A 27,765-nucleotide genomic window follows, 5' to 3' on the forward strand; every position below is an offset into this window, starting at 1 on the left:
AACAAGAATATCAACCTTTGAATATTTTATTTCATCTTTATAATTTTGCACTTTTGAATGGAAATTTCACATATCTGGTTTATCATCAACCACTCGGACTATTTTGATACCACTTTCATACATTAAAATTTAGCACAAAATGCTTTACACATGAACATAAACCCAAGAAAAGCCAACAAACTCATATATATATATATATATATATATATATATATATATAAATTGTGCGCATTTGTGATCAGATCATCACAGTTGCGTACGATGCCATTTTTAGGGAGGCAGAAGCCCCTCTATAAACTTCTGAAGTCCTACAAAAAAACACGGTAAGGTAGGTTTAAGTTGAGGTTTTACTGTCCGACCTCCACCCCAACCCCTCCCCAAAACTGATATTTCACTACCCTAATATAAATTGTGGCTTGCCCAAAATGCCGCGTTGTACTTTAATCCATGTTTTAAAAGGAAAAAGTTGACGCATTCACTCAAAGTTAAGAAAAGCCACCCAAATATGTTGAAATTTATTGCGTAAATTGTCATCGTAACCAACTACATTTCCAAAGTAATTTTTCGAAAACTTGCATTGAACCAGTCAAAGGAGAAGAGCGGAGTATATTCGACTCTATATTTACTTCTAAGAAATCAAACCGTGGCAGAAACTTTTTTTTAAGTGAGACTTGGAGGAAGTGAAACAACCCAAAGAAGCAGACAAAACTTATAAAAACAAACTCCGTTCATCATCAATGCCATCCTTTTCCCCCCCATTTGTCTCACTGTGCCTTACAATAACAGAGTACTTGTTATTACTGTTTGTGACTATATTTTTCTCTTTTCTTCTCTTTATTGAGCATGCAATCCCATAATTCCAGCAATGATTAGAATCAGCTTCAACCAAGCAGGATGTCTATACAGACACAGACACACACATATACATACTGTAGAAAATACAGTGTGTGCGTGTGTAACTATCTCCAGTAATAATTTATGATGAATCATAAAACTGTAAATGAAAATGATGAATGTGATGAATTCTTGAAATTCCAAGAAAAGTTCTTATATCATCATGGGTGGTTAAAGAGGACGTGAAGGGAGGTGCTGTTAAAGCAAAGGTGGCAGCACAATAGTCCACAGATGTGTTGAGTAAGGTGTATAAATATTCAGTGGGAGATGCAGGCTGTCTAAATACCTCTGAACTGACTGCAGGCCCCTTGGGAGACCTAGCTTGCGGACTGAGAGCCCGGGACACATGAAAAGAAAGACGGGCAACACTGACAGAACAAAAAAGGGGCGTGAAAAAAAGACGTCTGCAAAACAGAAAGCTATCCGTAAAGAGGACCATCTGTTTCTGAAAGGCTTCTTTAGCAAATACACAAATAAGCCCACGCGGGAGGACAAGAAAGAAAGATCACTCGTCCTCGGGGATGGACGGGGAAAGGAGGGTCCTTTCCTTCAGCCCAGTCCGCATGGCTAATTAGCATATGTGAAGGTCAGGGTGGTCGGTACGGCAGGGTGGGAGGGTGTCGGGGGGCGCCGCTACAGCTCACACACACACACACACACGTGCACACTACTAAATGGATGTAAGCCATTTAAATTGCTGTTGTGTGAAGGAGAGCAACACTTCTCACTGTTCACAGGCTGAATGAAGCCCAGTGAGCTCCAGTGGGAGAGAAGATTTTAACTAAGTTGACATTTGCCAGAGTTCTGTTACTGATTCCCTCTCTCGGTCTAAACTGAGCCCGGAACATTTCTCAGAAGTCAGCAGCCTTCCGTGTGACTCACTTCAAAATATCGCCTACATTCTTACATCTGTGGCCTTGCTTCAGCCTTCCTCTACAGCAGCTGCGCCTTCCTCGTAGTGTCGGTGTGCAAATTGTAAAGTGCGGAAGAAAAACAAAAACTAAAAAAAAAAAAAAACATCTCATTCTAGGGAGAAGGAAACTATTCATCTTATTTTCTACTTTCTGTGTGTATGAGAGAGGGTGTGTGTATGAGAGAGAAAGAGAGAGTGCAAAACAAAACAACAAACATTTGGTAAAATTACTTACTATCTTAAAAAGACTTGAATATTTCCGAGATCAAAACGGCATTTAAAAACCCAAGTTATCTTGCTTTGATGGATGGTAATTTGTCTGGTGGTATTAAGTTTAATTCTGCGCAAATCTCATCCTGTCAAAAAATAAAGTTGACATTACAATGAAGTCACACTTAAAAAAAAAATACTGGAGAGCTTAACACTACGCAAATCAAATGTTATTTGACAAATCAAATTTGGTTTTATGGCTCTACTCCATCCTGATGAGACTTGTGTGTTTTGTAAAAAAAAAAAAAAAAACATTACATCAATGTACAAAGGTTGGGCAAGCTATGGAAAAAAAAAACCCTTAAATAGCCACCCAATAATATACACGTGAACGTACAGTTGATGCAACTGTGTTACCCTATTTTTACCTCCTAGTATTTAGCAAAAAGATTAATTGGTATTCAGTGGCAAGAGTATGCAGCCAAGGAATAACCCCAGCTTGCCAATTACCTAAGCAGGCTGTGTGCTTCATCTGAGGCGGATGAAAACCGCTGAGCAGGGCCCTTATCGGACGGAACAGAGCAAATTAAAAATTCACTCTGGTGTTGCTAATCAGTGCTGTGCTTGCTAGCCAAGACACGAAACAACATCAACAAATGATTGACAGGAGCAGGGCAAGACAGGATGGATGGGGGAAAGGGATGAGGAGGAAGGGGCGGAATTCAGGTTGGACTGCTTAGTGCTGACGAAAGTGCGTCGGGTGTCAGGATAGAGAACCCCCAAAAAAAAAAAAAATACAGACTACAAACAAACACACCAGGTCCTGTGAAACGCTGCAAGAATTCATTCGCAGCAGCCACGGTTAAGCCCATCACTATGCACAAGGCTCCCTGCGATGGGGACATAATGCAATGCGACATTGATGCATTACTCCCATTTAAAGTCTTTGTTCGTATCACACTAATAATTCATAAGTGAGAAATGTAAACAGTATGCAGTGGAAAGGAACGCAAGTAGGGATCATTTCAAGGTAAGTGCTGTATGGCCCAGGATGTGAATGCGTTTGCCTTTGATATGCACAAAGAATAACAAAATAACAAAGCCAAAACATTGGGCACGACAATGGAAATTAGTGGAAACTGTAAATGTGCTTTCATTTTTATTTTACCAGGTCACATTTTAAATGAGATGCTGCTATAACGATCTGAGCAACACTAGTTTCCAATGCATTCATTATTATCCGCTAATTACTATTATTGTGCTCCATGTGTTGTGTGTCTGCTCAGATTAGTGGATAACAGACAAACATGTTACACATGTAGGATGACACCAAAAACACTATAATTTATGAAATAAACTCGAATAAGTCAGCATTGTAAAGCTGCTCTTATACTGTAACCAAAATTACGTATGGCATAACGAATATTGGCTTACCGGATGATATTTAACATTTTATACTGATTGCGTTTAATTTCACGATTTAATGGTGTTATTGATCAGCTCGGCAAAAAACATTTACTCCACGTCGCCATCGGGCTCAGTATATTTAAATCCAAAAGTTTTAGTTTCATCAAGTATCTTTTGACGTAAGTACCGTAAATATCTGAAAGCCAATAAAGTTATTTAAAAAAATAAAAAAACATTGACGGAGTGAGACAGACAACACATAAACTGACGAGACAAATTTGCTCTAGCATTTTGTCAGACTACCGCAATAAAATCTCTTATTCAAATACCACCGCATCCCATTTTTTATGATCATTGAGCTTTATCTTTTTCAGCCCAAATGTGACTAGATACGCTCATTACTGTGGTGATGACAACAAGATGGATAGGTGGAAAGCCCCGACTGTATTATATGAACAAAAAGGGGAAGAAAAAAACTGTGTTAGTGGTCAATGGTGTTCAGGAGAATGAGGATTTTATTTCAAGGCTTGCTTGAGGTATGTTCCCATACTTTTAAATACAATACGGCTCGCTAGCAGGCAACAAAATATTCTGTAGACTAGCAAGCCAGTGCTAGCTCTAATGGCTGTGCGTAAACCTGCTGCTTTTCTGTCGAATCATGCTCTAAAGTTTCGGTGTGGGTGAAATATTTGAATTACAATAAAGCCATTCTATTCCAGTAAGTTAGCACCCATTATTTCTGTCACGTGATGTTGGTTTGACCTAACTGATAAGAATACACCGTTTCTCGAGAACAGTGATTTCTAACCTTGATGGAGCAATATTTTTTTTTTTTTTACCAATCAAATCTTACAAACAAAAACGTCACCAAAAATGGCATACATTAATTACTGTATGTACTTCCTAATATATAATAATAAATGTGTTGTGTCTGTCACTATGCCACACTAGCATAAATAAAGATACAATATTTAGAGTAAATATATATATATATATATATATATATTTTAGCAATTGAGTTCACGAGTCTATACAGTAAATGAACAAGTCATTTAAATAGAAACATTGCTCCATTTTGTAATAGTTTTATTAAACTCGCTTATTGGTTGATCAGCCCCAATTATCCTGATCATGTAAAGCCAAAAGAAAACATCTGGATTTGTTACAGAGTGGGATTTGTTTTGTTTACCTTGGGAAACAGGGGGAAGGGGAGGACGATACAGCAGAACCTCTCGAACACCCCTAGGGTCACTTAATTTGGAATTAAACCAATTATAATGTCATTTGGGGATATATCAAATGTAACAAAAATAAACAAAACCAATTAAAAATATACTTTTGTCTCATGACATGCCACAAGTTAAACTTTCACCGTCTATCCACAAATCACACAAGACCTCGGCAAATTTTGCACAACTTCAGCTCAGTTAGCCTCAATATTTAAATTTGAATTTTTATTACCAGTTACAGAATGTCAAAGACCAAAAAAAAGATTCAAAAAATGTCATTGAATCAGAACAGAAAACTTGTAAACATATCATCCCTGAAAGCTGCATGATCTGAGCAATATAATTGATTAAGCATTAAATACACACAATTAGCAAAATAGCATAATAGCAGCCCAATGCAAATTAGTTAATGACTGGGATGAAAATGATCTTCAATTTATTGCACTGAAAAAGATTATTTTTTTGAATCATTATTTTGCTACATTTTTTGCTGAGATAATGCAAAATGAAATATACTATATTTAAACTAATGTCAAGTCATGTTATTATTCAAGCTGCTTATCCTCACAAGGATTGCGAGAAAGCTGGAGCCTATCCCAGCTAGCTAAGGGCAAAAGGCACCCTGAACTGGTCGCCAGTCCGTCACAGGACAGATATCGACACCATCACTGAGCGCGAATCGCTCCCAAGCTGCCTGCACCCAAAGGTAGGAGTATGTACCACTACACCATCAGTGACTATTTATACTAATAATAGATTAAAATATCCCGTTTTTATGATCACTTTGGATTACTACACAACTGTATTAAATGTTACTCATGTTGGTACTTGGACACCAAAGTATTTTTTTTAGTTTAAGACCAACTGCTACATTATCAGTGAACTTATTGTAACTTCATAATAGTTAAATTGTTTTGAAATTGGAGATTATCTTACTAATAAGAATAAATACATACACACACAGCACACGCAGTATTAAACCAGTGTCATCATTGTGATGATTGTCCAGACAAGTGAAAAAATGTGTGTACATGTATTTGTGTAAATGAGGTGCAGCGGATTCGCTCACTTCTCCCTCCTGAAGTGAGGCAGCGAGGAGGGAAATTAAATTTGAAAGTGGGGGAAATGTGCCAACAGGTGAGAGAGGAGTACTCCAACCAAACCCACTCTGAAGTGAAGCACAGTCGAATCACTGGGCCAATTTGGATGCGCTATTATGCACAACGCTGCTTGCTGTTCTCACACAGCCTGTCAGAGCACAGAAGAACAGTGTTGCTGCTCCAAACATGAATTAAACATACCGCTTTTGTGGCATAAATAAGCTGCAAATGTTGTCCCTACGGAAAAATCGAGATTTGTTTTTATGGGATTGGATGGGTGGAATTATATTCTGTATATATATATATATATATATATATGAGAGAGAGAGAGAGAGAGAGAGAGAGAGAGAGAGAAACAATTTCATTCCAAACTCTCTTGAACCAATGCTTTTCTTTTAAAACTGCATGAATCCCCCCCCCCAAAAAAAAAAAAAAACATTATGCTGCATTTAACCCCCTTGCCCTCGAGTTGTCCAGATGTTCCATCAAGTAGTGCTCATAATTAAGCACATCTAAAACAACAGAGGAAAACAAATATCTCACGGGGACAAAAATGTTTTGAAGCGCAGTTCCTACTTCTCCGCACTTCTTACACAAGCAGCGTTTCAGCACAGAAGAGTCGGGGGATTTTCAGGGATGCGCGTACTCTATGTTGGCTAGGTTGACAGCAAAAAAAAAAAAAAATGGGGGGGGGTGGAGTACTCGTTTAGCAACACTTGGCCACCTCCCTCTACTGATGTGCCCTAAAGCAAGGCAGTCGACAGCCAGCTGCAGCCAAGAATAGATGTTAGCTTGCAGCGATGTGAATAACATTGTTTATGGAGCACAACATTAGTCAGATGACGATGACAAAAAAAAAAACTGAAAAAATAAAAACTAGTGATTTGATACATTTATTGAAAATTGATATATATTCAATTGAAAACATAGGTAGGTCCTCATATTGACTTGGCCTGTATTTCTGCTGTGTTGAAAGCAGCACAATCAAAGCTCCCTAAGGCACAGGACCCTTGCACTTTTTGGGGTGTAGGTGAGACAAGTGTGAGACAAATCTTCCAGGCCTCCATGATTCACATTTTGGACAGAGCTTAGCATTAATGAGCATGATCAACGAGCATTCAAAGCACAGGCGCTGAGTCGTCCGTTTGAATTTTCAGCTCAGTTGCACAAGAGGAGAGTAATACAGACTCCAGCATTTAATCAGGGACGTTATTATGTGAATTAATTAATATTTTACAGTGGTGTTTTACTTAGCTTGATGAGTTGTTTTAACATAATGTGCCCTCTGGCTGTGTGTTTGAGATCACTTCTGCATCATTTTTACATTTAAAAATAAATATACAGAATGATACAGCACTCTCCAACACATCTGTCATTTTTACATTATATCTAAGTATAAGGAGTTTGGCATTGGTAATTTGGAAGCCACCTTAACATGGTTGTACAATTTTGGATTGTATTGTCTGCATTTTGTTTAATACGCATGCACAATTAGGGATGGTTATGATGTATTTCAGTGCATGCTAAGAAAATGTAGTAAAGGGAACTCATACTAAATAATTTGCACTTCAACCTGTTTTAATTTTCTTGTCTCCTGTGTTTTCTGATTGTGTCCCGAAGACATGGGAAATAATTATTGAATATGGGTTATTATGACAGGACACAGTACTGAACTGCGGCTACAATTTGTGTCTTACCATTGTAATAATGTTTGCTTATATACACACACACACATCACATAAACACCAACAGATTTGGATTCAGTGTGTTTAAAATTATGATGTTTTCTTTGGAACATAATGAGAAATGCATTTTCACAAATATTAAAACATGCAAAAACAATAGTTGGAAGTATACTTCAATTCCCACCATGTACACTCAGACCCACATGTAAGTCCATGTGTGAATCGATGATTTTATGACCTTACCTGACTTCTCCCAAGGCTTTGCCCTCCATTGCCCGAACTAATTGCATGCGGGTGGTTCCTGGGCTGCCCTCCCCAGCCGTGGGCCGTGGTGGCTCCGTACTGAGGGCCCACATCTTTCCCATGCAGACCCTGCTGCGCTGAGGACGCGCTGTAGTCTTGGTAGGCCCCTCCGTAGCCCCGCATCATGGGACTCGGTGACGTTAGCAGCTGGTTGAGGGTCGGTGTGGAGCCTGAGGGATGCTGCTGCTGCTGCTGCTGCTGCTGCTGAGTTGGTCCCGGGAACCTCTGGAAGCCACTGGAAGAGGCTCCCAAAGTGGACTTGCCGTGGCTCGCTGAGGAGTTGCTGCTCATGATGACGTTTTCAGGTTGCCTGCACCCAGAGGGGCCCATCATGCCATAGGTCCCTCCACCGTACCGTGTCCGATTATAGGGAGGGTACTGGCTGTACTGGCTGTTCTGGTAGCCTGCTTCGTGGGAGTTGTCCATGCTGTTATGTGCAGAGGATATTGCCATCCCTTGCTGCTGCTGCTGTCCGCCATGTTGCTCATAAGATCTTGTTGAGTAATAGTTGTTGTTGAACTCAGAGTTGTTGCCGGTTGGCCCCAAGTTGGAGTGATCATACCTTGACGACATCATCCCCTCTGTGGATTTAAGATGTCCCTCACCTTTAACCTGCACCTGCTGTTGGGACTCCACTTGACCCCCCAGAAGGTTCTCTTTACCACCGTGGTGGTCCACAGCCCCTCTGGGTCCTTGTCCGTTGTTGTTGTTGTTGTGCATCTGACGCTGCGGATGTGGCGCAAATTGGCCGAACTGCGGCTGCGGTGTGAGGGACTGAGGGGGGTCTCCGCCCCCGACACATTTCAGTTTATGGTTGGCGATCTGTCCCGTTTCCATGGAGGAAGTGTTTGAATTAGACGATGTGAGGTTATTCCCATCCTTGCCGTGACCCGCGGAAGTTGAACGCACCATGCCGGGCTCCGTTCGGCGGTGATGGTTATTCAGAGTCCCATCTGCGGCGGCCAGCATCTGCCCGCTGCGCTGCTGCACACTTCCTCCTGCTCCACCGGATTTCCCCGAATTGAGCTCCGTGCCCAAGGCGCTGGATAATTTCTTGTTTTTGTTGTTATTTCTGGAGGGAGCCGATGCCACTTGCGCAGCCATGCTCACTCACTCCAACATCTCAGCGCGCGGTGAAGGCGACCCTCGGCCAGCCTTGCGCGCGCACACAGCAAATTGAGAAGAAGGAAAAAAGCAGTAGGGGGAAAAAACGCAAAAAGGTCAAGGATATTTGCACAAACTTTAATCTGGCACCGGTGCTCTCGTCGGAGGGGTGGTGGTAAACTGCGCGTCAGTGAAGCGTCACGTTGAGAGTTGGTCTTGCCAGGTTTGAACTTTTTCTTTCCCCCTCCATCCCGGGTCTTGGAGATATGTAGCCGCGTTCTCCGAGCCCTTGTGGCCCAGCATGGGGAGGATGAGAGAGAGGGAGAGACACAGAGAGAGAGCGAGAACGAGAGAGAGAGAGAGAGAGAGAGGGGGGGGGGAGAGAGAGAGAGCGAGAGAGAGAGAGAGAGAGAGAAGAGAGAGAGAGAGAGAGAGAGCGGGCTCGACCAGTTTATCCACCTCCAAGACTCCAGCGCGACGCACATGGAAAATCCGGAACGGAGTCCAGATCCACGCGACTGTTGCGCAGGTCTACGTATTATAGAAAACGATGTTGATTTTGCATCCGTTGAATGGGAAACCGGTATATGAGCAGAAGTGAGATGTATGCAGAATTGCACGTGTGCATCATCAAAAACATTTACTAAGAAATGTTTGACCAAAAATGTACGTGCGCTAAATTATAAAATGGCAAAAATAATTGAACAAAGGAAACTTGGTTCTTCCAACAGCGTGTGCTGCCAAGGTTTTGTGGCCCTACGAAAAAAATAACTCACTCTGGATCCCTCCACACCATTGGCACTCATAAAGACATTGTCTCGTGCCTCAGAGTGCCCTGGCCCTTCCCAATCCCACTTTACAGCACGGCAGCAAACCACAACTAATCTCATAACTGCACTTGAACTACTACACAGGCTACCGACAAGTAATTGCCAATGGGAGTAAAAGGGAGGTCATCCAGCTCAGATTTTCCCTCCAGCCCCCGTCTATGTCCCCTTGACTCAAACCAGTTCTCTGCAGCGCTGACGGGAGTCGGACACGCAAACTCAGCGTGTTATCCAGTGTTGCCTTCGGAAAAGCAACATGCCAGTATATGGAAGTAGCAACAGTCCACTTTCAAAGAACCTTGTTACAGTAGTGTAATCATAAAAGTGGGCAAAAACTAGCATTTTAGTCAGATGTAGAAACGCAAAGTAAAAAATGTAGACTATTCAAGCAAGTTTATTTTAAATTACTTGAAATTTCCCCTCAGTTCAATTCATTTATCTGCAAGAGCAACTTGTGTGACCCGATAATGACTTTAAAAAACCCGATAGAGTGAGATGTGAGCATGAAATAAAATAAATCAACCCCAGGCTGCAGGCTAGGACCACACAAAAACCAAAGTCTACAAGATACGCGCTAACCCATCAGTGGTATTCAAACATGAATGTAAAATAGTGCTTAGCAAAGAGGCTGTGTGTCTGCTGGGACTTGAATAAGCAGAGGCTCTGCTTTGATGAGATCAGATGCATTTGATCAACAGAGGGAGCTGTGGATAAAAGCGGGGTGGGGGTGGGGTGCCGGGGAGGGGGGAGGATTTGGGCATGAGTGGTGCTGAAGATGGTCATGGTAATGATAACTGCTGCTGCTGCTGTTGCTGCTGCTGCTGATGATGATGGTGGAGGTGCGAAGGACAAATATGATGGCAGCGATGACGACAAACATCGTGATCGTCATGATGACACCCGTAGTTAAAGTTATGCTGATTATGCTGATGGCGAGGATGATATTTTAGCCACTTGTTGCTTTAGGTCACAAAAGTATGCAATGGACTATACATGTTGTGCAGTGTTGCACTATTGCATGTCCATGACAAAGGGAAGACCCCTGCTGGAGATCTGTTGTCAGTACAAATCAACGCTTCATTATAAAGAGGACATCAATTTGAGCTACTGCTCTAACATCTGATTTGACCAGACTTACAAAGTTGTTGTTTTTTTCCTCAGTCAAGTTATTGCCACAATAAAACCTTTGTGAACTTTGTGTATTATAACATTGTTTACTTTAATATAAAATGTAAATAGAAGTTAACAGCTTTATGACTAAACTACAGTATATGTGTAATGACATATTTAAGGAAGTGGAGCAGTTTCAGCTACTAAAGACTTAACACATCTTGTGCTTGTTTTTGGAATCTGAAAAAAAAGCTGGAGGACCAAAGAAATCTCCACACCAGCGTGAGGCGAACATGCAAACTCAACATTGGACTTTCAAGCCAAGATTCAAACCTCTTGACAGTCAGCTAGATGACCTCACCACTGCTCACTGCTTCCTATTTCAAATTTATAACATTGAAAGCTGTCAAGTTGAGTCTAAATGAGCTACAAGTGTAAAGAAGCAGTGTACCCCCATTACTCATCATTGGTACAGGAAAGATGTGGAAAAGGGAAGAGTGATGTCTGTGCCTGGTGAATTCTTCACATTAATAGTAGATAAAGCAAACTTTTTTTTTTTAAGTGTACATTATTTTTAGGTCCACTTTCCCCTAATCTACTGATCACCCAGGACAGACTCATGTTCCACTTTCATAACTATTCTACCACTACATCATAGCAACTTCCATTTCCGGTTCTATAGCCGTCATGATCATATTGTCTTCACTTCTATCCTTGTATGATGGCTTTACAAAATATATGTACAGTGAAAGAAATATGGATTTGAACACCCTGCTATATTGGGAGTTCTCCCACTTGGAAATCATGGTGGGGTCTGAAATTTTCATCATACAGTAAGTGCATGTCCACTGTGAGAGAGATAATCTAAAAAGAAAAATCCTGAAAGACATTGTATGATTTTTTTAAACGATTTATTTGTGTGATACAGCTGCAAATAAGTATTTGAACACCTGTCTATCAACTGGAATTCTGACCCTCAAAGACCTGTTCGTCCCCCCTTAAAGGTCCACCTCCACTCCATGTATTATGCTGAACCAGATCCACCTGTGTGAGGTCGTTAGCTACAGAAAGACACCTGTCCACCCCATACAATCAGTAAGACTCAAACTTGTAACATGGCCAAGACCAAAGAACTGTCCAAAGACACCAGAGACAAAATTGTATAACTCCACATGGACGGAAAGGGCTACAGAGAAATTGCCAAGCAGCTTGGTGAAAAAAGGTCCAGTGTTGGAGCAATGAATAGAAAATGGAAGCGCCTAAACATGACGGTCAATCTCAATTGGAGTGGAGCCCCATGCAAGATATCCCCTCGTGGGGTCTCAATGATCCTGAGGAAGGTGAGGAATCAGCCCAGGACTACACAACAGGACTTGGTCAATGACCTGAAAAGAGCTGGGACCACCGTTTCCAAGGTGACTGCTGGTAATACACTAAGACGTCATGGTTTGAAATCATGCATGGGCACGGAAGGTTCCCCTCCTTCAACCAGCACATGTAAAGGCCCGTCTTAAGTTTGCCAATGACCATTTGGATGATACAGAGGAGTCATGGGAGAAAGTTTTGTGGTCAGATGAGACAAAAATGGAACTTTTTGGTCATAATTCCACTAACCGTGTTTGGAGGAAGACGAATGATGAGTTCCATCCCAAGAACACCATCCCTACTGTGAAGTATGGGGGTGGTAGCATCATGCTTTGGGGTTTTGTGCACGTGGGACAGGACGACTGTACTGTATTAAGGAGAGGATGACCGCAGCCATGTATTGTGAGATTTTGGAGAACAAGCTCTTTCCCTCAGTCAGAGCATTGAAGATGGGTCGTGGCTGGGTCTTTTAACATGACAATGACCCGAAGCACACAGCCAGGAAAACCAAGGAGTGGCTCCATAAGAAGCATACCAAGGTTCTGGTGTGGCCTACCCAGTCTCCAGACCAAAACCCAATAGAGATTATTTGGAGGGAGCTGAAACGCCGTGTTTCTCAGCGACAGCCCAGAAACCTTTCTGATCTAGAGAAGATCTGTGTGGAGGATTGGGCCAAAATCCCTCCTGCAGTGTGTGCAAACCTGGTGAACAACTACAGGAAAGGTTTGACCTCTGTAATTGCAAACAAAATTGTACCAAATATTAACGTTGCTTTTCTCAGATGTTGAAATACTTATTTGCAGCTGTATGACACAAATAAATCGGTAAAAAAAATCATACATTGTGATTTCTGGATTTTTATTTTTAGATTATCTCTCTCACAGTGGACATGCACCTACTGTGTGATGAAAATTTCTGACCCCTCCATGATTTCTAAGTGGGAGAACTTGCAATATAGCAGGGTGTCCAAATACTTATTTTCTTCACTATATATATATATATATATATATATATATATATATATAATATATATATATATATATATATATATACACACACATACATACACACACACACACACACAAAAAGCAAATGGACAGCCACTTGTGAAGCTAACGGTGGAGACTCACCGAGATGAGGTATGGTCTGTTTTTCTCATGACTGCTACTACCTTTAAAGAAAACATTTTCATGACAATAATGATCACTGACACTGAGACGCTTGGTCACCATTTCTCCAAATGGTAGCTCATTCACTGGAGTCGAATAAAAGCAAGTGGCATCCCTGGAAACGTGTCCCGGCCACTCGCCTTTATGTGTCCATATGGCAGAAAATGAAAGCCATAACATGGTTATGGTCCAACAACAAGGTCTCAGTGGTGCTCCCCATGCCTATGTTTAGTGTAAAATAGCATCAACAGGACCAGATGGCTATTTATCTATAGGACACCCCCTAAAGATGTACATATATTCTCTTTGTATTCTGTTTGTGTGCTTGTGAGATTGAGACAACAGAAAACTTTTAACAGTGGAGATGCTACGTGTTAGGTGTCAAAATCACGTATGCAACTTTTGTGATTAGGCCAGGCCACATAAACACACACACACACACACACACACACACACACACTTCCCGCTCTGCATGCTTTGTACACATGCCGATTCTGGCTCCCGTTAGAGTGGCAGATCAAAGTCTCTGCTCTGATCTCATCTGGAGCAACACTATGAGGCTGACAGTGAGAGGACCGGGGGCATTAGCATATTCTATGACGGCTTTTCAAGCCGTTGCCTCGGCTGCAGTTCTGGGTGTGCCGTACTGTGGCTTTGCAACTCTAATTTCCCTAACCCGCTCATTAAAAAAAGCCCACTGTTCTCCCATTAATTCACAGACACACTGATCTGTTTGAATGGCGAGTGTGTATGTGCAAGAAGAGGGAGGTGTGTGTGGGGGGGGCAATGGCTGCGTGCATTTGCATTTATGTTTAATTTATAACCTTCGGGGGCCCCCTGATGCAGCAAGATTGAAACAATAACCTCAGACAAACATGGAGAAAAGGAGGACGCTCGACGGAAATTCACAGAATGGGATGTGCTATGAATATGCGGATGGGTGGCTGTGTTCTCGTCGGGGAGGATGCTGTTGGGTTTTATGCATTTGTGCATCTGAGTGCATGTGAAATATACTGGCAGAGAAGGCAGAGATCTGCAATCCGCGGGGGGATAACATGCCAGGGCGAGTGTCTGTCAGGAGGAGGGCTGGAGTCTGCGCTGGGGGGAGTCTGCAGGGATCTCCCCCTAGCAGCAGAGCACAGAACGGCACAGCAGACAGCAGCAGAAGCCTGGCCAAGCAAAGAAAGTGGGTCAGCCCAGCACCCGTACACAGTTCAGATAGCTACAGCCCCGGTTTTGCACTGTGTGTACGTTTGCACAGGCGAAAAAGACACAGAGAGAATGCACACACTGGTGTGGCTTGTGATCACGAGGGAGTGCCTGCTAGCCTCATTTGCATTTGTGATGTTGGAGTTTAAGAAACAAGTCGACTGGCTGGGGAGGGCCAAAAAGCAAGCCAGACGCCCCGAGTACGCCATCTGCATCACACTGATCCAAAGTCTTTTCATTTCAGGCTTGGGTAAATAATGTTTGTATTGATCAGTCTGCAAAACCCAGCTACAAGAGGCCTGGGAGTGAATGCAGGATGAGGAACAAAACATCTCTGGTTCCTTACGTTCCCTTGCAAAGTGGAGGGCCTCACCAGAGCCCTAAAAACAGCTGTGGCGGATAAAATGTTTAAAATAAAAACACGAGACAAGAGTGAATCCTATTGTGCCTTCTTGTATACTAAACCACAGAATCAGAGAATTCCCAAGTTGCGCCATGCTCTATTTATGCCTTATGAAAAACATGACTCAAAAGAAACAGCAAGCAGCGATGCTCCACTTTCACTGTCAGCTATCATGTGAAGTGTGAAGAGGAGGAAGAGGATGAGAGGAAGATAGAGATGGAGAGGAAAGTAGAGGAGAGTGAGTTTCTTCATCCAAACATCCCATCCCGATGGTGACAGGAGACTGGGCTCTAAGAACCCCCCACCCCCACCCCACTTCTCTCTCGCTCTCTTTCTCCACATATACACACACACAAACATACCCTCTTCTCCCCTTCCGATGCCTGTCACTACTCCTTTTCCATCCCTCCTTCCTCCTGACTGGAGGAGTGTGTGAAGTGTCCCCCGAGAGGCTCCTACTCAAAAGATGGTATTTACAAGATCCACGCTGAGCCCACTTTTAACTGCCTGTGAAGAACTTCTTCCAGCGTCTTTGATGTGCCAACCTAATGGGAAGAGTGCGCCGGCAGTCATTGCATAAGTTAGCGCGCCAATGAGAGCTAATCCACTAGCATTGCAAGGTAGGTTTCACGCTCCTTGCGGACAGTGAGATCTTCACTATGCTGGATGGCTTCGGAGCCACGTTGCACACAGAAAAAAAATGATATATACTGTATATTGGGCCGCTGCTATGGAGGCACTGAAAAGGCAGTAAATCAGTGGCTCTGGCAGCGGGCGATGGCTTGATGTATAGAGAAAACTGCTGCTGTGAATGGCTTGTGTTCAACTGTACAAAATGTGAAAATCATAAAAACGTGTTCATAAATTTAAAAAAAAATCTTAAAAAAGAAATCACCTTTGAGAAACTGCTAATACTAATATATTTTACATAAAGCATTTTGTGCTCCAAACATTTTTGGCCACAAGCCCCTGAAACATAATTACCAGTGTCCATAAAACGTTTCTCCACACGCTATTTTTGAGATTTTAACATTGATTTTGTTGCCGGGCTTGGATGTTTTTCCTTTGTAAGATAAGATGAACAAGTTCAATGGAAAAAGAAGGTCATGAAGTTATACTGTTTTTTTTTGGTGGTGGTGGTAAATTGAATTTGTCTAATTTCTGCCTGGTAAACGTGATTGGGATTGAACTTACTCTGGTGTCAAATAAAAGTTCATTGACCACCATTTTTGGCAGACACTGAATTTTGAACTACTTTGTGTAGAAAATAGACTTTCCCAACATTGGATAAGTATTCCTTCATGCCGCTCTATCCCATTCTCCAAACAAATGAAGCAGACGGCAGATTGTCATCATAAGTGCTAAACAGCCAGTACTTTCCTAAAATCTCTGCAGTTCCTTCGATGTTGCCATCAGTCTCTTGGCAGCACATTTCTTGTAGTTTTTCACACATTTTGGAGGGACTGGCACTTGTTGGCAATTTCATTTTTGTAACATCTTTTTTACATTTCATGTTTTCAAGGTCTTCCATTTTTTTAACCTTTAATTGACTAATACCTTTGTTGAAGCTCATAAATTGTAATGTAAGATGTTTATACAATAATGTCGGAAAAGCCAACTACTGAAGTTTAACATGATTTGGAGTTCATCAGATGCACTTAAATGATGCTAAGTCTGCGCTGACTGGAATTTATGTCTATGAATTTTATTGGTCAAAGCCACAAGCCAATTTATGAGGGTGTCTACGTCTGTCCAACCACATTACCTGGCTTTGTTTTTCTTACTTCCCCTTCTCATTTCTTTTAAATGGAGTTGCACAGGTCAAGGAAAAGATTTTGAAATGATTTACCTTGGCCTTAAAATTTTATAACCAAAATCAGACATTTAACAGGGGTGTGTTGACTTTCTGTGGACAGTATTTCCACATTGTCTACTGCTGTTGGTAAAATGACTTGGGCCTTCATGTAGACTTGTGTGGATTTCCTACTGAAGCGAGCCATACGCTCGGACCCAGAAAACATCGTACGCACATAAATATTCAGATGAATCAATGCACAGGCATGAACCCAAGCACATTTCCTTCACACATCCCAATCAACGTGGAATTTAGCGCACGTTGGAGTAGACGGCCCCACCCTGTCCACGGCTACCTTTAAATATGCGAACCTTGTTTAAATGAACACTGCTCCTGAGATCCAAACTCTGCACGATCAGGAAAAAAAAAGGAAAAAGAGCAAGGTCATGAAAAATGTTTTTATCTGAATGTGAAATAGCTCAGTGAAGTGGAGTGCGCAAGAAAGTCCTATTTTGGCACGCTGTCCTCCGGCATTCACAAGCAAAAGAGGAGTGAATGGGACAGTGAATGTGTGCGGCCGTCAATGCTGCGGAGTCAGAACAGCACACACACGCTGAACTAAAAAAGAATTGCTCAGACATTAAGATGGATGTGAAGCAGAGGACAGATGCCCACCGCCAAAGTGGAGCCAACACAAGCAGAAAAACCGGCAGAAAACTGAAGTTTTTTTTGGGTAGGGCCCCTCTTGTGCTCGACACAATAGCAAGGTCAAAGATGAAATGACATATTGGTGAACTTGTCAACACTAAAACATCCATCCATCCATTTCCAACATTGTTTATCCCAGTTAGGGTCCTCGCCTGTGTGGAGTTTGTACCTTCTCCCAGTGCCTGCATTGTTTTTCTACCTCAGTTCCATCCCAAAAACATGGTTAATTGAAGAATCTAAATTGTCCATTGGTGGGAATGTCAATGGTTGTTGATCTACGTGTGCCCTGTGATTGGCTAGCAGACAGTTGAGGGTGTACCCCGCTGCGTGAGGAGTTTGTAAAATAGATGAATTCAACAAAAAAAAAAATATATATACACACTTATGCAGGGCTACAACAATTACTCTCAGTCCAACAAAGTTTTATTTTTAACAAAGGCAAAGAGAATTAATGCTTTCATAACAAACAGGCATTTGGAACGATTTTGAATTAGGCTAATTAGGTTTGTGTTTTGTTTGTTGTTCAGGAGCCATGATCAAAGTGATATTTCACCAATTTGTGTCAGTTCCGGGAAGAGAGGAAGAGTTTGGAGGAAAACTGCCTATTAATCTCTGAAGGTTTCATGTACTTTTGTGTTCGGGTAGCTAATCAAAACAAGACAATTAAGAATAAATGAACATGTTGATCAGAAGTTAAACAAATCACGACACGCGCACTATTTTAAAAGTGAAGACACGGGACTGTGCATGTTTTTCGACTTTTAAAAAATATATATATATATATTTCTCAGCTCCTGGCTTCAATTTCAATGTGCACCCAATCCTCCCCACTCTGTCTGATTAGCAATAGGAAATCAAAGAGATGTGGATGGATTGACCCAGGAGCTCAGAGTCTGGGAGCAACGGGCTGTTTTGATCTAATCTAATATTTATGAATAACTTCCTTGATATTTCCTTTGCATCACGAAGCCGTCTGCTCGTACAGTGTTACACAATAATGTCTTACAGGGACGACGACGGAGATCAAACGGAGCCCGGGCGTGGAATTCTCTGCTCGCTTGCTCTGCGGAGGCTGAGAAGGATCTCAGCAGCTAGCTATTGTATCTAACTCCATGTGATTGAAACACATGCTCGACTACGCTGCAGCACCGGGTGAGCTGGTATTTTTATTTGTGTCTCTGTCAAAGGGAATTGAGTGCAGAGATGGAAAACACTGTCACCATTTGAGCGGAAAGATGAGCATGACTATGTCTCTGTTTGCTATTTTATTCAGTGCATATTTGCCCAAGTATGTTTTTTTTTTTTTTTTTTTTTTTTTTTTTTTGCCATGGAGATGGCACGCCTTTCATCGAGTCAGTCTGCCATGAAACCATTCTGGCTGTTTGGATCAGTAATAGCTTCAGATGCCCCCCTATCTCTTCACAAAAGTCAAGTGTTCTCAGACATATTATTTCCTAAAGTGTCCTTGCTCCAAGGATCTATTGTTAGCCTAATGGGGGCTAACGACACTAAGACTCTAATTATGGAAGCCAGCAATAAGCCCTGATAATATTGCAGGCAAAGTGGGTAATTTGTGGCAGTCCTGTTGAAGGGTTGGGGGGGGGGCAATGAAAGGAAGGCGGGGAGGTGATGCAGAGGGGGGATAGTTGTTTTCTCGTGTCATCGCCTTGTCCTCCATCACCCTCATAATTCCCCAAGACCAAAGAGCCAAACGGCAGGGGAATATTAATGCCGTGTGTGACATTATGGTTGCTTCCCATTCCAGTTGAATATTTTATTATATTACGGCACAGCAACAGGTGATTTCTCACGAGGTTTCATTTGTGTATACTGCCATTTGATAAAGTCCCTGCACCGCACTGCTCAAGTGCCCATTCTTTTTATTTAAAGCATGTATTACAAATATAAAAGCCCCATGCTTAAATATCAATGGTTGATCTGTCATAATGTGTTCACTGGATGCATAGCTTCACAAATTTATATGGTGGAAAGCATTTACCTGGCTGAAGGAGCTTGAACTGAAAATATGAAATTGGTCCACGCTTTACATCTGTAGCAGCTTGTTGTTGTCACTGTATGAATTTGAATTAATTCATCCAGCAAACTACAAAAGCAATCAGAATCTTTGTTCCTCAATGCCAAATATGTTTGATAGGGTTGAGGTCAGTGTTCCAAAGTTCTTCAACACCAGAACATAGCCTAAGATTTTGTTGATGATGACTGTATTGTTAATTATGATGATTAATTATTAGTCTTTCAGATGTGATATCAAGCACTGTGTTGGGTTTAGTTGTAAAAGTGCAGAGAAATAAAGTTAACCTGAATTGAATTACAGAAAGCACTAAATAAATAAATAAATAGATAAATAATGGGATTTCTGAAACTAATATGGGGTTATTTAGAGGTACTGTGAATGGTGTCCCATGTAGAATGAGCTGGAATGTGCTTTGTTAATTCTGAAAACAGCCACATCTCTTGTGCACATTATTTCAGTTAATTTTTACTTCCATTCTTTAAATGTTTTTCATAAACATTTAATCGAGTTGTCATGTTACAGGCCACAATAATGGTGTAAAATTGGAAAATGTATCTTGCTTTCATTTTTTTTATCCCACAAAAGCCTGGCATTTGAACAGGGGTGTGCAGAGTTTTTCATTGCTAGTTTCTACCACAGTAAGAAAAAAGCTTGAACTGAAAGTAACGGACAAAACCCAGGTGAGAAGGACACAGGGGGGAAAGGTATTGATTGAACAATGAAGAAAAGTAGACAGGAGCCTCGGACACGGGTTTAACAATAAAAAATAAAAAGCACAATAAGTAAAAAAACAAACTAACTTGAAACTAAATGTAACTGGCGCTACATATAAAAAAAAAAAAAAGAACACCACTTTCTCTGTGACTGACAGACAGTCCATGTACTTCACCCTTTTTCCTAAATCAGAAGCGATACACTCAAGTTTGCCCGGGAACTTCAACATTAGCTGCAGAGTACGGATGGAAAAAAAAAAAAAAATACAGGGGAACTTTGACCTCTGGATATTGAAAAATTATTTTTCCATTCAGTCTTTGCTTGACCATATAAATCAAAGTTTGAAGACTCTTCTGAGACTGAACGTATTGGAGTCGCAAGGGTTCGCTGTACTGCGTACGCTCAAGTAGCCAGAGTAAAAGACTGGTCAAAACCTGGGGTCTTGTAACACCAGTACCATGTAATATGGTGCCAAGCCTGGAAAGTACATCCAAGCAAGTCAGCGAGCTTGTGCCTATTCTGTCAACATCAAATATCAAAGCGGCTCTCCCTTGAGTGATCTGTCCAAACAATTAAAATGGAACCTCTTTGTAGCATCACACTTAACATGTCAGAGAGAAAAATGAAACGGGCTCCGACTATTGGAGCGGCATGCCTTGACGCCTCCTGTGACAAGCCCCACAGAGAGAGCAGTGTGCCAAAGGAACAATGCCACTGCTAAAATTTTAAATATGTTTTGACATGAAATCAAAAGTTGCTCACCATAATGTTGGAGAGAAAGCCCCCGATTCCTCTGTGATCACTTATGAGACCCCATAGGTGAACTAGGTAGAAATACTGACACAATATTCTCTTTGCACTGTTTCTGACATTTTTAGCATATCTGGGAATCATTTTACATCGTGAAATAATATTTCAAAGTTGGATGAAAGCTCCGAGGCAACATCTAAGGCTCACGATAAGCTTGCGAGATCAATGAGGTTTCCTGTGTGACTCTTTGATTTGATCTGCCTCTCATTTTGCCTTCTGGTGTCCAAAGCCAGATTTGCCGTCATTCCATTTCAGACGTGTTTCATACAAAATATTTGGCAGATTTGCTGCCGTGGCACTGACAGCAAATGTTGAGCTTCTCCTACAAAAAAAAAAAATCTGAAATTCCGCAGAACAAGAATCGCTTTGTTTGGTTGATTGGTTTGAAGAGTGATTTATCGCAACGGCATCCTGATTGGAACGGGACTAATCACCCACCCAATCCCATCTATCGGAGTAGCAGCCATCTGACACGTTTTGTGATATGACAATGGTCTTTTTCAAAATAATTTGTGGCTGAGTAGCTTTAAACATAATAGAAAGCAAGACCATTTTAGGGGCCTTTCACTGTTCTCTATATAATAATCCCAAAAATGAAATCCCTAATCTTTTACCAAACAGGGGATACTTTTTTTTTTTTTTTTTAAAGTAAGACCCCATTTATGCTCAGCTACAAATTAGCAGCAAAATGTTTTAACATGGAATAAAAGCAAGGCGTGAGAAAACAAAAGCCAACTGGTTAATAAGATTATCTACGCCAGGCGCCCAATGCACATTATTGTAGTTCACACAAATGACAGAGATTATAAATCACATTCATAGCAGCCTAATCCATGAAAGACCCCTGATATGATTACTTTCTCGTACGTTTTGTGAGCGAGTGTGATGGATTTATCTTGAATTCTGAGGAGTCTTTAAAATACAGCTGGACATTTATGCAATAGCCAGTTGAAGATTAGTTTAATCTCTCTGAGATAAGTAAATGTATTTTGGCCACAATCACAGATAAACTCACATGTAATGTACTTTGCACATCTAAACAACCGCATCGGTATTACTGGTACAGATCAGAAAGGACTATTGTGCACTCCAGTGTTGTGCAAGTGGCTCCAAAAAATATGGCATCATGCAAAACTAGTTAACACGTGTAATTACTGTATAGTACTACTGTCTCTGAACTGGAATGCTCTTAATCTACGTATTGAGTTCCTCTCACTAATAGCTGAGGAAGTATAATTTGGCATTCATTCATCCATTTTCTTTTCTTCAATAGGGTCACAAGTGCACTGGAGCCTCTCCCACCTGACTTCGGGCGAGAGGTGGGGTACAACCCTCGACTGGTTACCAGCCAGTCAGAAGAAATTTACAGACAAAGAACCATTTAAAATTATATTCACACCTGAGGGCAATTTTCAGGTGTGTGTAACAGTTTTACTGTGGGACACGTCCCAGTGATGGTTTCCCTTAGAGGACCATTATGACCGCCAACCCATGTAAACGTGTACTTAGTCACGTCATATAGTACAAATACACAACAAAACCAGAAGCTAATGAATATTATTTGTCCGACTATGATTCAATTTGTTTTCAAAGGGAGGTTGGCAACCTCAACATTATCGATGCTACTGTACATGATTTTGCATTCAGGGGCCAAATAAAATGTGATGGGCTGGATCTAGGCGCCTGGGGCTTGGGTTTAATGCCAGTGATTTAGTCTTCCATTATTATTTTTTTTTAAATTATTCTCACCGAACATGCATGGTTTTGGAATGTGGGGAAAAGTCAGAGCACCCAGAGAAAACCCACAGCAAGAGGAGAAAATGCAAATACCTCACAGGAAGGGAGGGGTCCAGATTGAAACTCAACATGGTGCCGCCATAATTTAGCATTCCTCAGTACATGCAACTTGGCCTCCAGCAACACAACAATTTTGAAAATATATTTTCTATAGCTACAGATACAACAATTAAATCAATAGCAAATAAACAAAACAGAAATATTTATTTCTATTGTCTCCTAGTTAAAGCGAGAAATAATTTAATAGTGTCTACACTTACATGAATCTAATTATTAATACAATAATAAGGGTTAGTGTTATTAAAATGGATAACATTAAAGGTTGAGCATTTCAGTATTGAAGAAGTACTCCGTTTCAAAATGTTCTATGTCAGTGCAAACTTGCTCTCAGGGTAATTTTTCTTGTGATTATAAAAAATTGTACTGTGCATTAGTGCATCTTATTTTGTAACTGGCTCATCACGACAGTGGCCACATCAAAGGGGTTTTAAATACATAAACTCAAAGAGCAGACTACATTTCAGTTGATAAACTGCAAGATTTGGGAAAAGAAAAACTGGACTGCTTCTTAACACACTTTTCTGTTCTTGTGTTTTGTCAAAGATGTTTTCTTCGGCCGCTTTCCATCTTGTCTTGAACGATTACAGTCACCTTCATCCCTGACCTCTCCTTAGCTCCTGACGAGGTCAAACATCTCCCATTAGACAGAACCAAGGCTCGCTTTTGCCAGAGAAGTATCCGACGCGTGCATTGTGAAGGTCAGGGGCTGCATAATGAACTGGAAAATGTCAGTTATATTACACCCAATTTAAATAGTGGCTTTTCCTGCATAAGAAACCTTTGTGAAATGTTCCTTTTTTTCCCTCTGCTGACCCAGAGAACTGAAAGTCTTAAATCGAGCTTGGAGTGTGGGTATGTCAGTGTGTGTGTGTGTGTGTGTGTTATTTTCCTGTGATTTCATCAATGACTGACTATACAATATTACATTATAACCAAGCAAGCATCACCTAGGGAAGGTAATAAAACCAGTATATTGGTGCCTAAACTAAAAATCACACACCGGATCTGGGAAAAAAAATAATAAACACGGCAGTGAATATAGGAACTAAAACAACTCAAGGAGAGAATAACCACAAGTGATGTACTTTTAATTTAATTTGAAATATTGAATATGCACAGTGAAGCATCACAGCAATTACCAATTATTTTGATTCTTTACATATTCAAACAAGTTCACACGTGCGCGCGCACACAGACACACACAGTCAGGAATGTCAATGGCTGCATAAATTAGCGTGAGAATAAAGCAGGCGAGGCGAAGGGGCTGAGACGCAAAAAGGGCATCCAAAGGAGAATGTTAATAATGATTCCTCTAAAACAATTTCCATTAATTTTCAGCCATCTCACCAGGGAGTAATATCTACATGCCTGAGGCAGGTTTAAATTGCATAGTCTGCTTGAGAAAGAAGACGAAGGCTCCCCAGTGTCCAGCTGCTCTCATCAGATCAGGATGAGTCAAGGGACACCCTTGAGACAGATGCACAACAGTTGAGCCAAGTTATTAGTACAGCTACCAGCTCCACAGACAGGGAGGGTAGAGAAACACACACTAGATACATATTGTTTTCAACATTTATAATGCAACATTCGAGCCAGCACTTTTCTGCATTTGGACATTTTGTTGCTATCTTGGCAGAACAGCGCTGGCAGGTTGCGAGGCTTTTTTTTTTTTTTTTTTTTTTGTGGGGCCCACTGTATAGCCTTCAGACAATGTCAAAGGTAGGACGTGAATAATGCGATCATTTCATATTCTGTCTCCGTGCCAAGGAATATGTCAGTAGGACACCAGGTCACATACCCAATCAGCATGTGAAGGCGAGGGCCGGGGCCGGATTCCTCGTCCTGACGGGAAGGAAGGCGGCCAGCTAATGTCACACACGGCGGCATCAAGGATCGTCTGTCGCCACTTAAAGATATACGGTAACTGTAGCCAAGATGGTATCCCGCCTCTGTTCAAGGCCGGTATTGCTCGCTATGCCTGCTGAGACTGGTCGTGTCTCCTGAGTTTGGGCACACTTGGCCTGTTTTGTGAAGGGGCAAGCGAGTGATGTGAAGGGGTGTTTTCTATGAAAAGACTTCTTATGACACCTGGAATTTGGAATGGATTTTTTAGCAATCAGATTTTCAAACCCCAACCCAATTTCAGGCTCAAGTAAACCCTAATTCTACTCCATCATTGAATGGTTTTGGATCCAGGTATGACACAGAAATTTGCAACTTCATCAAAATCTAAAAAAGAAAGACACTTCTTGGCTGAAATTCGAATCTCAGCTACTGGCACCAACACACATCTCAAATTTCCGAACATGATCCAAATAAAATATGGCTTGTGTTCAATGCACAAAAATGTGGACGTAATTCAATGACTATGAATACACAGTATCCCCACAAGGGGACTCAGGTGGGTATTACACTTTTTACCTCATTTTGTTTTCATAACAAATTTGGGCTATTATCCTATAAATGGTACAGATTTTCCAGCAAACGATAATAACTCTCCGATCATCCTGTTTTAGATTACATTGAGTGTCATTTTTACATCCATCCATCCATCCATCCATCCATTTTCTTTGCCGCTTATACTCACGAGGGTCGCGGGGAGTGCTGGAGCCTATCCCAGCTCTCAATGGGCAGGAGGCAGGGTACACCCTGAACAGGTTGCCAGCCAATCGCAGGGCACATAGAGACAAACAGTCGCACTCACAATCACACCAAGGGGCAATTTAGAGTGTCCAATTAATGTTACATGTTTTTGGAAAGTGGGAGAACACCGGAGTGCACGGAGAAAACCCACGCAGGCACGGGGAGAACATGCAAACTCCACACAGGCGGGGCCGGGATTAAACCCGGGTCCTCAGAACTGTGAGGCCAACACTTTACCAGCTGATCCACCGTGCTCCCTTCATTTTTAAATCCCACCAGAAATTCTGCACCATGTGCAAATAGAATGGGGCCACCACCCATTCATTTATCACCTGACCCCTCTTCTACAAGTGGTCACCCAATGGGAAGGGGTACCCACACTGTCTCTTCGGGCTGTGCCTGACCGGCCCCCAGGCACTCACTATTAAGCCCAACTCCAGCCGTGGTTCCAGAGGGGTGGGGGGCAGTCTTTATCTAGAACTCTGATATTTCACATCTTCTGACCGCAATCCCCCACCTTCTCACTCACTTGCCATATAATGAGAAATGTTTCCTTTCCATAAGTGTTTTCTAATATTCTGGCCCTTGCCTGTGCCTGTGAGAGGTCTGCACTCTCATTTGCAAGTGAAGGAGTGAGAGAGGAGACGGCTGCCCACCAGCCTGTCCATCAGGCAAGCTCATCTCAGAGAGTGGGAGCACACACTTGAAGCAGTGTGTATGTGTGCAGTGTCCGTGTGTGTATGTGTTGATTAATATCGGGAGGGCAAGGCAACGCTCAGGCTGTCGGGGGAAAAAGTGGGAGCGAGCGAGAGGACAGTACTCTTCAGTGTCGCCCAGGGAGAAGTCTGGCAAAGAGGGTAATGAGGCAGAAAGAGGCTGAGAGCACAGTGGAGGATGCTGGAGAGGAGACGGCACAAGGACAGGCTGCCACATTCTGCCCACCTCACACACACCCTTCATTCAATCGCCATGTCCTCACCTTCCCACAACAAGCTCCATCAAGGTTCCGTTGGACATTCTCATCGTTCACAATCTGACACTCCCCCACGCCCACCCCCCTTTGGCTCTGAATGTACCATTTTGTTCAACAGCAACTAAAATGCAATCACTATTTACATGTGGGGCCATAAGGAATATCAATCTTACTTAAAACTTCTTGTTCTTCTTCAAGATACTTGAACTCCTCCACTTGGGGCAGGATCTCATCCCTGACCCGGAGAGGGCATGCCACCATTTTCCGACTGAGGACCATGGTCTCAGATTTGGAGGTGCTGATTTTCATCGCAGCTGCTTTACTCTCGGCTGTGAACTGCTTCAGTGAGAGTTTGAGATCACGGCTTGATGAAGCCAACAGAACCACATCATCTGCAAAGAGCAGAGATGCGATGCTTCTTCTTTTCCTTTCGGCTTGTCCCGTTAGGGGTCGCCACAGCGTGTCATCTTTTTCCATTTTAGCCTATCTTGTGCATCTTCTTCTCTAACACCCACTGTCCTCATGTCATCCCTCACAACATCCATCAACCTTTTCTTTGGTCTTCCTCTCGCTCTTTTGCCTGGAAGCTCCATCCTCAGCACCCTTCTACCAATATACTCACTCTCTCACCTCTGGACATGTCCAAACCATCTAAGTCTGCTCTCTCTCACCTTGTCTCCAAAAAATCCAGCTTTGTCTGTTCCTCGAATGAGCTCATTTCTAATCCTATCCAACCTGCTCACTCCAAGCGAGCACCTCAGCATATTCATTTCTGCTACCTCCAGTTCTGCTTCCTGTTGTCTCTTCGGTGCCACCATCTCTAATCCGTACATCATGGCCGGCCTCACTACTGTTTTATAAACTTTGTCTTTCATCCTAGCAGAGACGGTTCTGTCGCATAAAACGCCAGACACCTTCCGCCAACTGTTCCACCCCGCTTGGACCCGTTTCTTCACTTCTTTACCACACTCTCCATTGCTCTGTATTGTTGACCCCAAGTATTTTAAATCATCCACTATCTCTTCTTCCTGGAGCTTCACTTCTCCTCCTCCGCCCCTCACATTCATGCACATATATTCTATTTTACTTTGGCTAATCGTCATTCCTCTTCCTTCATTTCCAGTGCGTGCCTCCATCTTTCTACGGTACGGTTAATGACAACGATGGTGACAGAAATAATCTGCTCCAGGCTCAATTTCCAAAATTTCCTATGGGGGCGAGGGAGCTTTAGAAAAAATAAAAATAACAAAGCAAAAGCTGCCTAGCATACAAGGACATGTGGGTTTCAACACATTGTAACCC

General features: G+C 42.0%; 1 protein-coding gene and 1 long non-coding RNA gene across 3 annotated transcripts in view; one reads left to right on the forward strand and one right to left on the reverse strand.

The window, feature by feature from the left end:
• arid1b (AT-rich interactive domain 1B) overlaps nucleotides 1-9,122 on the reverse strand; it is a 196,833-nt gene extending 187,711 nt beyond the window's left edge. For both annotated transcript variants that reach the window (XM_061843427.1, XM_061843426.1), the window contains exon 1: nucleotides 7,682-9,122. In XM_061843427.1, coding sequence (XP_061699411.1) covers nucleotides 7,682-8,845 — 1,164 coding nt within the window. In that variant the 5' untranslated portion in view covers nucleotides 8,846-9,122. The remainder of the gene's footprint in view (nucleotides 1-7,681) is intronic.
• A 6,278-nt stretch (nucleotides 9,123-15,400) lies between these two features.
• Nucleotides 15,401-22,380, forward strand: LOC133512993 (uncharacterized). The gene is made up of 3 exons (XR_009798360.1): nucleotides 15,401-15,548; nucleotides 18,440-18,583; nucleotides 22,264-22,380. It is a non-coding gene; the product is annotated as an uncharacterized LOC133512993 (long non-coding RNA).
• The last annotated feature ends 5,385 nt before the right edge of the window (nucleotides 22,381-27,765 follow it).

The sequence above is a fragment of the Syngnathoides biaculeatus genome, chromosome 15 (genome assembly GCF_019802595.1).
Source record: "Syngnathoides biaculeatus isolate LvHL_M chromosome 15, ASM1980259v1, whole genome shotgun sequence".
In the NCBI taxonomy this organism is placed as follows: Eukaryota; Metazoa; Chordata; class Actinopteri; order Syngnathiformes; family Syngnathidae; genus Syngnathoides; species Syngnathoides biaculeatus.